Source organism: Letharia columbiana (assembly GCF_014066305.1).
Source record: "Letharia columbiana isolate WasteWater2 chromosome Unknown Sc0000010_s0, whole genome shotgun sequence".
Taxonomy (NCBI): Eukaryota; Fungi; Ascomycota; class Lecanoromycetes; order Lecanorales; family Parmeliaceae; genus Letharia; species Letharia columbiana.
In genome coordinates, this window is record NW_023501047.1 from 149,086 (window position 1) to 161,089 (window position 12,004).

A 12,004-nucleotide genomic window follows, 5' to 3' on the forward strand; every position below is an offset into this window, starting at 1 on the left:
ATCATGGTTGGTTAAACTGAAGAATTGAGACCTCTGAGAAGGTCTTTTACCTCGATGCAAGAATTTAGTAGCACTGCTCACTGCGATGGCTGCTCCCTACGTGGGTTTTGTGCCTAGAATCGAGTTCCATGTCGATGCAGTTGACGACGTGGTACATCACTACAGCAAGCTTCCTGTGTCCAGTTCCTTGGGGCAGGTCTTAGAGAGGGCGAGAAGCTTTCCCAGTAGCCCCAGGCCTCCTCGAGCTCAGCGTTTCTTCTTTGTCTCCCCCATCCACTCGCGCATAGCATTGGAACTACCATGAGCAGATCGGAACACTACAGCTCAGTCAGCACCATAGTTTTTATTCCAGATAGTCCAAGCACCTACACTGTCTCTCCATCTCATCCAGTCCCCTCAGGAAATCCTGTGCTTCCCCCAATGCTCCTCGCGGATTATGAGCATGGTCTGCAATCTCAGCTGCTCTTTCCTTGAATGTCTGTATCCCACCGCCGCATGTCAGCCCCAAACAATATTCGCTAACATGATACCCGCACTCGTAGCCTCCTATTCATACTTTCTCCCCCCCCCCCTGATGGGTCATGGAGTCAATGCACGTACCTCACCCAACACATCCACAATCTCCTCCTCCTCAAACAGTTCCAGCACCCTAGCCGCCAGCTCATAATAATGGCTCGCCAGTTGCCTCAGATCCACAGTCTTCGGTCCCGCTTTCAACGCGGCCAACACCCTTGGCGATATAGAAGCCGGCAAATCGAGCGTACATAATTGTTGAGAAGAGGGGCCGAGACGTTGGACCGCGAGCAGGGTGCTGAGCCAGAGGGGAAGGGAGACGCGGGTGCCGGCTTTGATCTGGGAGTGGAGTGTTAAAGTGGTTAGATAGCTATGCTTTTGGAGTTGAATGGAGAGCTGGAAGGGGGAGAATGGAAGGTTCTGGCGAACGGGGGTCGTAGTACATCTCCACCTGCGTTTTCGTCAAGGTAGCCTAGGCCGGGGATGTCGAGGTCGAAGGTGCAAGGGACTTTTTGGGCATCGGTGAGGATGGCGTCGATGTCGTAGTAGGAGCCCATGCTGTAAGTAGATGTGATCTTTTCAATGGCTGCTCAAGAATGTCAATCTCGATTATCGACCATCAACACGAATGCACTAGCCCTAGCCCTAAAACTACTGTTTTATGTCAAATGGGGATGAGAAAAGACAGATCATTGCAGTTTGTCCTAACCACGCTTGCAGTATTGGTGCAACACAATGGCACACTGTCACATTGGATCTACATAGTATTCCATATGACCCCTACTCTGATCAATTAAGTCTAGGTGGGTAGTCGTCTGTCAAACCCTCAGGGAATCTCCATACTCGAGGAACAAGACCCAGTCATCATCTTCCTCGTCTTCTCTCGGGTCCAGATTTGGACACCACACGCCTTCATTCTTGATGATGTTGAGACACCACTCAAGACGCCTAACCGTGATCTGGCCATCATTATATACCGACTGAGGGCGTTTCTCTGTAGCTGCCTGCACCGCGTCGAGGTATGACCTGGCGATGAAGGCAGAATCCAATTCAGCATCGCCGTTTGCACTACGGACGGGATCAAACCACTCAGGTCTCTCCTCAAGGACAGTGTTTTCAGGTCTTTGGTGGTTAAGAGATTCCTCTGATGGCTCAGCATAATTTTGTTTCAAGAAGTGAAGCCATCGAAGGTACTTCGGGTCGATTTCGTCTTCTCCCCTTGGGTCAGATCGAGAATAAATCCACAACCCGCATAGCCAGATAGTGAACGCAAAATCGACGCCTCCACGTTCTCGAATCTTTGTGGGGTCACGAGTCCTGATGCCTGCATTCAACACGCCACGTAAGTCTTTCAACAAGCTCTTTGGCGAGTTCGTGAGGATGTGCTCCAGTCGTATTACTCTAGGGTCACTGGCCTCGGACGAGTTTGGAGTAGCGACTGACTTCAAGAACTTACCCATGGAGTCCACGACACTATCAAGAATTCTGAGCTGACTGTCGCGGTATCTTGCCGCATCCACTTGTTTGTTGTTCTGCGGAATCTCAGGCAAGTCCTTTTCATGTTCTCGTATTGCTCTTTGCCCTTTCTGCAGTATCATGATGACGGCACAAATCACATGGAGCTTATTTCGCGAGAAGTCACGATCCGAAAGATGCGTGTTAGACGCTGAGCAGTCATCATCAGCCATGTGTGCTTCCCGAGAATTCTCGACCGCAATCGAGAAGTATTCTAAGAATTGTGGCGAGAATTCGTAGTTTCCATTATCGAGGAGTCGTACCCAGTGGATGTTTTGTTCTAGAATTTCCTCCAGATTGAAGTCTTCTAATAATTCTAGGACCTGGCTTCCACTCCTGACTGGCTCGCTAACCAGCTTTGGTTGAATTTTATCAGATTCCATTGTGCTCTGACTCTGCACTGCGTCCGAGGTTGGCTTGCGGGCCAATCGGCGAGCCTTTGTAGCTTTAATATAAGCTGCAATTGCTGGCGAAAAGCCAAGGCTGTAATGATCAGAGGTATTCTTAGGAAGACTAAAGCCATATCCCATTATGACTATAACATTGTCCGTCAGCAGGGTCTCAAGACGGCGAAAGGGCCAACCGGAACCCACGTTCTTCGTTACTTTTGGGATCATAATTGTTCCACACTTGACATCCACCAGACGTTGACTCGTCTACCCTGAGCGCGCAGACATTTGCATCCCAGATCCAGGAGACTTTGGCAGATGGGTTATGATTCAAAAGGTCTAAGCCTGGGATGAGGACCGGACATCTACCAACGCTGTCACCAGCAACAACGAACTCGCCTTCGTTTCGATTGAACGACGCTGGCCCAGAAAAGCTTCGCGTAGTCATCACGGTGGCCGCCCATAGATAGAGCTCCCTTCTCAAATTAGTATTGTAATCATGGACAAGACGCAAAGACCATTAGTCACGGACCAAGTCCACAGACGCTTCTGCTCAGAATCGGACCCATTGGCAAACAGTGACTGCATTGCACTTTCGTATTCTTGCCGCCAAGCCTCTTCCCTTAATTCCTTTGCCTTTCCCAGGTTGGTTCCTCGAAGCCATATCAGGTCGTTGTCATCGTACCACAAAGGAGTGCTGAATGATCGAGGCAGACTGTTGAGGTACGGCCACCACGGGGACTGTTCTTTCAACAAACACTGTTTCATTAGGAACAATCGAGTGGCAATGTGTGGTGTAAACGTAGAATGGACATGTGGGAAATGATGTTGAGTGACACCCAGCCACGATATAGTCAATTCGTGTGGGCAGGAGACAACCATACTGCCTGGCAAAAGGACGTGACCCTGTTTAACACGAACGGAATTGCCATCGTCACCAGACGCAATCTCAACAGAAGGATGTAGATAGCCTCCGTTGATAAGAAGCCAGGACTCGAAGTCCTCATCAACAGGACTCGTCTCAATCTTTGCTGTGGAGAAATCACAGTAATCGGAGGCAGTGAGCCAAACTCTGAAATCTGTACCCATGACCCGCCAGCCAACTTATTCGTTTTCCATGACATTCGCTCCCCAAAGCACGTTTGAATACATAGCCATGCCTCGGCAGGCTTCGACAGTCATCATGAGATAGAACTGATGAATTGCTGGTACAGGATGACGCATCTTCATCATGACTTGTAGAAGCAATTGATAAAGTATCGAAGTTTGCTTGCCAAGGGAGGAGCAATGAATGGACGCTACCAATCATGCCGCCACCCCGCCGGTATCGTACCAGTAGGGCTGAGAAACAAGCCCACAGAGACGAACTCGCCATTTTCCTTTCCCTTTTTCACTCCTCCTCCTCCAACACATATAATGAATTGAATTTGAGCAAAGAGAATCATTCCAATATGCTTTCTATAACCGCCATAGTCGCCATCTGTATCGTTCCCTATGTAATCTACAAGTACATCATCTACCCCGCCTTCATCTCCCCCCTCTCCAAAATCCCCAACGCACATTCCTCCTCCCCCTTCTCACCCCTCTGGATCCTCATAAAACGATTTCGAGACGAAGAAAACCGCAGCATCCACGCCGCCCACGTCAAACATGGCGACATTGTCCGACTCGGGCCTAATGAAATCAGCGTTAACTGCGTGGACGATGGCATCCGCACGATCTATAGTGGTGGGTTTGAGAAATGGCGGTGGTATGACCAATTCGATAACTTTGGGTAACAAAAATCTCTCCCCGTGATTCAGTTAGAACTGTCCTTGCTGAACTCCTCAAAGCGTCCCATGTATGTTCTCCACCGCCGAAAGCAAACCGCACTCCCACCGCAGACGTGTAATCGCCAACGTGTACTCGAAATCCTACCTTCAATCCTCACCAGAGATGCACAAGATTTCCCAAACAATGATCTTCTCCCGCATCTTACCAGTCCTGGAGTCCGCTGCCATCGAACAGAAACCCGTCGAAGTGCTCGACTTGAGCCATGCAAGCACCATGGACTTCATCACCGCCTTCATGTTCGGCCTACAGAACGGGTCCAACCTGACGCAAGACGTATCTGCCAGAACAGAATTTCTCGACACCTATCGAAGACGGCGCCCCTACCGTTTCTGGTCCAGCGAGCTGCCGGGCTTGAAATCTGTATTGAACAGATTGGGCCCCATCATAGAGCCCAAATTCGTGCAAGAAGCCACCAATTATATCGAAAACTGGACTCTCACTTTTACAAAAGCAGCTGAGAAATCCAGCACAACCAAGGTCCCGGACGAGGAGAACATTCCAACCACGACCCCAGTAGTATACAACCAAGTGCACCAATCCACCCTCAAGAGCCCATTCCCCTACCCGCAAGAACTGCAAATTGCCACTGAGCTCCAGGACCACTTGGCCGCCGGGCACGAAACGAGCGGGATAACGCTGTGCTACTTATTCCACGAACTCTCAATGCAGCCCAAGCTTCAGGAGCAACTCCGAGAGGAATTCCTAACCCTCTCTCCCACCTTGGAATACCCTTCATCCGTCTCAACTCCCGAACTGCCTTCGCCACAAAGCCTGGACGCCCTTCCCCTCCTCCACGCCTGCCTCATGGAAACCCTACGCATCCACGCTGCAATACCCGGCCCGGAACCACGCATCACGCCCTCCAAACCCACCTCGCTAGCCGGCTCCCCGCCCTTACCCCCCGGCGTGCGCGTCAGTTCGCAACCCTACACGCTCCACCGCCGCGCGGACGTCTTCCCGGACCCGGAAGCCTGGAAGCCCAAACGCTGGCTCGAAGCCAGCGAGGAGCAGAAGGCGGAAATGGGACGGTGGTTCTGGGCGTTCGGGAGTGGGGGGAGGATGTGCATCGGGAGCAATTTCGCTATGCAAGGTATGATCCTCTCCAGACGTGCGACGTGAGGGAGAGATAAAGAGGATTCCGGTGCTGACGTTTGAGCAGAGATGAAACTGATAACGGCTGCCATCTATACGAATTACAGGACGCACATCATTGATGACGAGGGCATCGAGCAAGTAGATGCGTACACCGCTCATCCGAGAGCTAACCAGCTGATTTTGGGATTTGAGCGCGTGGAGAAGTAGCTTCTGCAGCTATCTTGGTCTTGCCTGGGGCAGATGCATCGGACGAATTTCACGACGTGGACGAAATCACGCTGTTCTGTTTCACGTGAATACTTTGGATTGAAATGAGAATGGAGAAATGCTATCATCTGCACATCGCTATGCTCTCCGCTGTACATTTTCGCATGCGACATAATACCATTCATAGACGTCATGGCATCGTTCAAACACCCAACTCCTCTCATAAACAATAAAAAACGCCTTCCTTCATCCATCCGCCATCATGAAAAGACCTCTCATAGCCCATTTTCCCTGCCTCAAAACCATGACACCGTTATGTTGTAGACCTGGACCGAGCTTCTGACCCGAGCGTAAATAAACGACGAGATCTAGAATGTTTGCGGTATGCAAGATGTATGCATAAGGCGTCGTAGAGTGAAGAAGGGAGCATGACCTAGATACAAGGAGCGTGAAGATCATGGAGTGCTCCGAGGGATGAGTTGAACGGGTATGCCGCCCTCGCCGTTGGGATATCATTAACCGATGCGCCGGTGCACCAATACTATGATAATTGCAAGAGGCCGACGATAGTTGCTAATAGAGACGAAATGTGGTAGTGCTGAGGCCTGAATGTATGCCTGAGCGCCACATGAACGCCGAAAGAAAAGTTGATGTTCAGCCAGTCGATGTAAGCTGGGACCACCAGGTGGAATGCTGACAGGGTGATAGCATTGCATCGTACATCCGCCACGGGGAGTGTATTAGCAGGCGCATGAAGCGGGGTTGGATCGAACTAGTATTCTAGAACCGTTCTCATAGTGAAGGCTTGTACAAGAAGAGTCTCAATTCTGTTGCCATTGCAACTCGAAGTCAGGTGCGGGACCTTCAAGGATCTGTCGTTCGTTCTGGGTAGCCCAATCTTCAATAGCGAGATGGACATCTTCGTCGGTCTCGATTCTAACCATATCGCCATCCGAGTCTTCATATCGCAGCCGAGCAGTTTTCTTGGCGATGGATGCTGCTGTTACCTTAGCCATCTTCGAATCGATTCGGTCGGTCAGGGAGCGGTGTTTGATGAATGTAGGAACGACGATGGTCACATGGCTTGGTTCCGGATCGAACCTGACCCTGACTTTCAACTGATTCGGATAGTCCATGATACTGTTGGCCGACGAAGAAGTCTCGGTATTTTGAGGAGTGAGCTGAGTCGGCTCTTCAGCATAGTGGCCATGATGATAGTCACGGGTTTCGCTCTCGAAGCTCTGCTGCAGTCTCTGTCCTTGACGATCATAGCCGATTGGTTCTTGATACTGTCGATGAGCTCGATCCCGGTGTACCGAAGGGGACTGGGTTGCGCTTCGGATGGGCAACTGGCTTTCGACTGGTGAGCTTGTTTGGCTCCGATTGAGGGGAGCTCGACCTTGGACCATATGCGAGGGAATTGGAGGCATTGGAACGTTTTCCGCTTGAGTTGGAAGGTGGCTAGCACCTTGACGTCTGGCTCCAGGGGCATTCAGATTGTGAATGTCTGGAGTACTAGCGGAGCGAAGACGGCTCTGCTGAGGGTTTTGGGATGCTGCCATGACAGGCAAGGATGGCCGCGTGACTGTTCGACCGTTAACAACATAGCTGTTCGGTGGAGCCGGTCCCTCTCGAGAAGGTGCGCGACCCATCGCTGGAGCTGTACGATGCTTATTTTCTTCGTGCGGCCAATGACCAGCAGCTGTTTGTTGGCGAGTGAACTGAGAAAAGCTTTGCTGAGAGGTTGAGCGTGTGGATGTTGGTGAGTCATTGGTTGGCGAAAAGTAAGAGTTCCCTGGGAATTCCCCTGGTGAAGCAGCTGTACCAGGGGGAACGTTTGTATTCAGGCTCAAGGGAGGCGCATACATCCCGTTGCCATGCTCTGCGAGTGGAAATTTAGGAGGAGCCATGCGAGTGGGTCCGGCTATTGAGCGCAGACTATTGCTTGACGGATTCCGACTCACGGTGAAGGAAGATTGGGTGGGGCCAACGATTTGACTGATAATCTCCTCCTCTTCCATATCCTCATCCTCTTGATATGGGTTCTTAGAAAGCACTTGGTCTTTCATATAGTTAAACTCTGTTGCCGAAGTGCCAGTTTGACCGGAATTCCTTGCCTGGTCACAAAGACTCTTCTTCTGTGCTTGCACTGTGTCCCGCCACTTGATCATTTGCGCCTCATCGGGGAACCGAATGACAAAGTTTTCAACACCAGGATCGCCTTTCCAGAAGATTTGGAGAGTATATTGACCTTGATCTACATTAGTGTCAGTGGTTGTTATTTCAAAGACAACATTTTCTCTTGTACTATGCTTACTCAAGGTCACAACGTCTGTGACATTCTGCATGAATATCCGACCTTTCAACTGAAGCTTTAGCTTTCCCTTCTTGTCGACCAAAGGTTGCTTTCCTGCCAGCATTTTATTCTTGGGCTTGTTCGGGTTGATTTCTTTGCAACATAGCAGGATGCGTTCGAAGAGGTAGACTTTGTACTGTTCACGCACGAGCGATTCAATCGCCAAATCGTCAGCAACTTGTTTCTCTAGATCTGACATCGGCTTAATTCCCAACGCGTGTTCAGCAGTAGCAGTAGCAGTAGCAGTAGTAGCAGCAGCACGAGCAGCTAGAGATAAGATTGGGTCTGGCAATTGCGAGTTGGAAAACAAGAAAAGCGTTGTGTTCTTAAAAGCGCCATCGAGCTTGTACAAGTGCCTTGCTTCACGTATGGACTTAAGCAGCAGAAATTTCAGAGGGGTAAGTGCTTTGGGGGGATAAGCCTTGGAGGCCTTTGTGTGGAAAGGTGTGTTATGAGACCAGTCCATGATTCTGAGATATGCGTCGTCCGTTGAGGACTCCGAGGTTGGAGCTCTGTTCATGCCTTCTGATGTGGCAGGCTTAGGCTCAGTACCAATCTTTAAAATCTGGAGAGCGTTTTGAAAAATTTCAATTGCCTGCTCCTCAGGGGGTTTCGTCTTCATGGGAGGCTCGGCGTCGGAGCTGATTCTAGAAGGCGGTGTTCCAAGCATCCCACGGGTAGGACCTTTACGACGCTTGAAATGAAAGCGAAACGGGCTCCACGAAGGGGGCTCCACGGGTATCTGGGAAGGTGCTTGGGAAAGTATTTGGGGACATACAGGGGGTGTCTTTCTGCGCAAAAGGAACATGGATCGCCTCGGAGGGGTCTTCGGCGTCACGGGAACAGGACGATGTTCCTCGACCGAATGCTCAGGGACACTTGCAAGGTCGCTGACATGTTTCCCACGCGGGTTGCGGTTCAAAAATTGCAACGCGGACGTCCATGACCGTGGGCGTGGGGGCTTTGAGGTTCCACGATGCAAGGAGCGCATAAACAGGGAGAAAACCATTGCTCGCGTGACTGGATCCAGGGAATCGAATATGACACTAACCTCGCGCTCCACCACTTTCGCGCCCTCTCCCTTCAAGACCGTGTAATTGCCGAAATGTAGGAGTTCGCCGAAATGATTAATCTTGTGGCCTTTCCAGTCTTCAACCCTACTCTGCAACTCGTTGACAGCGGCAGCATGGTGTTCCTTTTGGACAGCCTCGTCCGCTCGGGTCATAATGGATCTGGCTGCTGCTTCACCTTCTTCGAGATCCTCTTGTTTTTCAAGGTCGAGGCCGCCTTTCGTGCGCAATTCCTATGCAACATTTAGTACAATATCCTGACTTCAAAGCGATGGGTGATGGTACAGCGAGCAACAGAGGGTACTTCGATAGGCGCTGGAAAGGTTTGATTAGGAAACTGAGGAGCACTGATGGTGTCTCAACGATGCCCCTCAACTCGTTTGATAGATCAGCTTTCTTGAGCTTTGGCCATACGCTGAGTACGGTCTCATTGCAACGATTTTGATTGGCGATAAATGGTTCGTACACTCGGAATGATTCTCTGTAGTAGGAGAACAGTTTGCCCCAGTTCTGTTCGCTCTCAGACAAGCGATTTTGTTGTTCAATTCTGACCAAGAATCTTCTCTGGAAATCCAGTAATTGATTGAGGTTCAAAAATATGTCGTGAATTGCATCACCTGCGATGCCGCCAGTGACTTGTCTCTTAAACTCTTGAAGTATTTCAAGATGTTGGATATAATTGCGTTCAGTCATGAGGAGCTCTTCGATGACATGCGCTTTGTAAGAGGTAGGAGCGGATTCCGCAACTGCAGCCTTGGTGGGTTGTTCGTTGTGCCGCAAAAACCCCCGTGTATCCAGGATGTCCAAGACCCTGTTCACAAGCTTCGTCACCTGAAGATGATGTCAGTGATCAGTCTCCAACCGTAGACACCAATTAGAATTCTCCTTCATCAAAAAAGCGTTGGTTTGCAGACGGCAACTGAACGAAAGGAATATCAAAACTCACCTTCACAAATCCAGTGGTATCTTCCCCAAATAAGTCAGTGATGAGAAAGCACTCGTGGGGAGGGATCTTGAGATCTGTCATGCAAGCTTGCAGGAATTTGAACGTCGTTGCTTTTCCGACCTTATCTTCGCGAATTTGTGTTGCATCAAATTTGAGTGGTCTTTCTGGCGATGACGCGTTGTATATAGTCATGAGCGGATAGCCACGCCTCAAACAATTCCACATCAAGGTGACTGGATCTTTTGGCTCATCGGCCGAATCCTCTTCTTCTTCCTCCATCTCTATTATGTGATCTTCGAATCCAGGGACATCTCCTAGCCGCTGCCGCAGACCCGTGCAGATTTGATACAACGAGCTGTTAGCGCCAGCTTTGATATTCATGATATTCGAGCCCATTTTAGGAAACACGTCTGGGGGAGGTGGCGAGAAGGTTGAGGGTACTGCGGCAGGGAAAAGGCCTCTCTGATCTGAATTAAAGTCAGTATTTGTTGTAAAGCGAGAGTACCACCGGCTATTGTGAGATGGCATACTAGAAGACGCAGAAAGTGTCGAGCTTCCGTTCATGTGTCCCCGCGCCTGTAATGAGGCCATGTTGTTTTGAACCATGGGATTCTGAGCGAGCGCTGTTGCCAGCATGCCGCGTGTTGCTCTTTTTAAGTCTTCGATTGCTCAAGTCCCAAAGAGCGATACGCCGATAGAGTCGGAGTGCTTTATCCCTTCAGAGTCTGCGCGAAGTGCATATTTCTCTATTGAGAACCCTGGCGGAGAAAGGGATCTGGCGAGGGAAGTGTGTGATGGGACGCTGAAGAAGTATCGTAAGCAAGAATTATGCTGAACGGATTGGCAGAAAATCTGGGCAAATGGCTTACTTTGAGGCTCGAGTCACTGCTGGCAAGGGGGAGTGATCTGAGGTCCCTCAGCAAAGCTTCCAAGGAATGCAGGGAGTCACAGTACCTTGCGGAATGGTCTATCAATACTTCGACTTGCTTCTGTGGTACTGGGCTGGTAAAGAATGCAGAGGGCCACCATGCAGCAACTTTGACCTGCTCGGTGAATGTGCGTCGGAATCTTGAGGAGTCGGCTTGGGTTCAGCGGGGTGTAGAAGCCATGCTGTCCTGCTCAAGAGTAGAATATTTATGCTAGAAGATTCACAATCATAGACAGAGTCTGCCGAAGTGAGAGGGTTAGGGTGTGTGTTTGAGGTGAGTGTTTGGGCTCAATGCACCAGTGGGGTTGGCTTGAAGTTCCACCTTTTTCACTGCCAAGCCGCTAAACGATGTTGGGAATGGTGCATTGTTGGACAGCAGAAATCTGGACCTCCAAAATTGGTGGCACGAGTGGCGGACTTCCCAGTGGAGATCAGACCTCCACCGGCTGGTGGGACAGCCCATATCATATCCATGGCACCTGACAGGATTTAAGATGATACCTCCAGACCTGACAGGCGTATTTTATATGCTGCTATTTGCTGACCTTCTGATGCCTCAAATCTTCCTTGCCCCTGACCTCTGAGACAAGGGCGCTCAACCGTTGACCGTGCCGTGATTGAAATGAGCAAAGGAGCTGGGAATTCTTCAAGCTATAACATCGGCCTGAAATTCACGTGGACTGTGGTTTGAGCGTCTCCGATGGAGGACTCGACAGACAATGCAGGCCTGAGCTTGGGCCTTGGTTGAAGTGGGCAACATAACCCAGAGTGTATCAGGGGCGACCAGAGAAGCCTAAAATAGGGAAACCAAGTCGGACAGGAATCCAATCTTATATTATGACGCCGAGAAAGCTGTGGACATATGCAAATGAGCTGCGGTGGCTGCACCATGGTGTCGAGGGCCACAGAGAGCATGTTCAACTGCCGTAGAGAAATTTGAGCCTTCTTGAATTCCTTTTCGTAGTGCAGTGGTTCTTGCAGGATAGGTACAGCTGCGTCTCTCAAAGGTCTTTAGAGCGGAACACGTTTGTACATGTCATGAGTGTCTTGCATAAAGGTTAGCAAGCATAGCCGGCAAAAAGGATGCCTCGCAAAGAAATGGAAAGCATGTGGTAACTATGCGGAGAACGCTAATTGTATACAGGAGCTTTT

The 12,004-nt window shown here is 50.2% G+C and overlaps 4 protein-coding genes across 4 annotated transcripts; 1 reads left to right on the plus strand and 3 right to left on the minus strand.

The window, feature by feature from the left end:
* Window positions 1-246: 246 nt before the first annotated feature.
* HO173_003905 (uncharacterized protein) lies at window positions 247-1,070 on the minus strand (the record flags this gene model as incomplete). Its single annotated transcript, XM_037305829.1, has 4 exons — window positions 247-317; window positions 370-478; window positions 601-852; window positions 957-1,070. The coding sequence occupies 4 exons, from the start codon at window positions 1,068-1,070 to the stop codon at window positions 247-249; spliced, it is 546 nt and encodes a 181-aa protein (XP_037167022.1).
* Window positions 1,071-1,331: 261 nt separating this feature from the next.
* On the minus strand, window positions 1,332-3,506 carry HO173_003906 (uncharacterized protein; the record flags this gene model as incomplete). Its single annotated transcript, XM_037305830.1, has 3 exons — window positions 1,332-2,563; window positions 2,622-2,893; window positions 2,950-3,506. 3 exons carry the CDS (start codon window positions 3,504-3,506, stop codon window positions 1,332-1,334), a joined length of 2,061 nt encoding a protein of 686 aa, XP_037167023.1.
* A 362-nt stretch (window positions 3,507-3,868) lies between these two features.
* HO173_003907 (uncharacterized protein) lies at window positions 3,869-5,552 on the plus strand (the record flags this gene model as incomplete). Its single annotated transcript, XM_037305831.1, has 3 exons — window positions 3,869-4,191; window positions 4,250-5,340; window positions 5,410-5,552. The coding sequence occupies 3 exons, from the start codon at window positions 3,869-3,871 to the stop codon at window positions 5,550-5,552; spliced, it is 1,557 nt and encodes a 518-aa protein (XP_037167024.1).
* Window positions 5,553-6,373: 821 nt separating this feature from the next.
* Window positions 6,374-11,326, minus strand: HO173_003908 (uncharacterized protein; the record flags this gene model as incomplete). Its single annotated transcript, XM_037305832.1, has 5 exons — window positions 6,374-7,809; window positions 7,870-9,211; window positions 9,264-9,809; window positions 9,925-10,391; window positions 11,242-11,326. 5 exons carry the CDS (start codon window positions 11,324-11,326, stop codon window positions 6,374-6,376), a joined length of 3,876 nt encoding a protein of 1,291 aa, XP_037167025.1.
* Window positions 11,327-12,004: the final 678 nt, after the last annotated feature.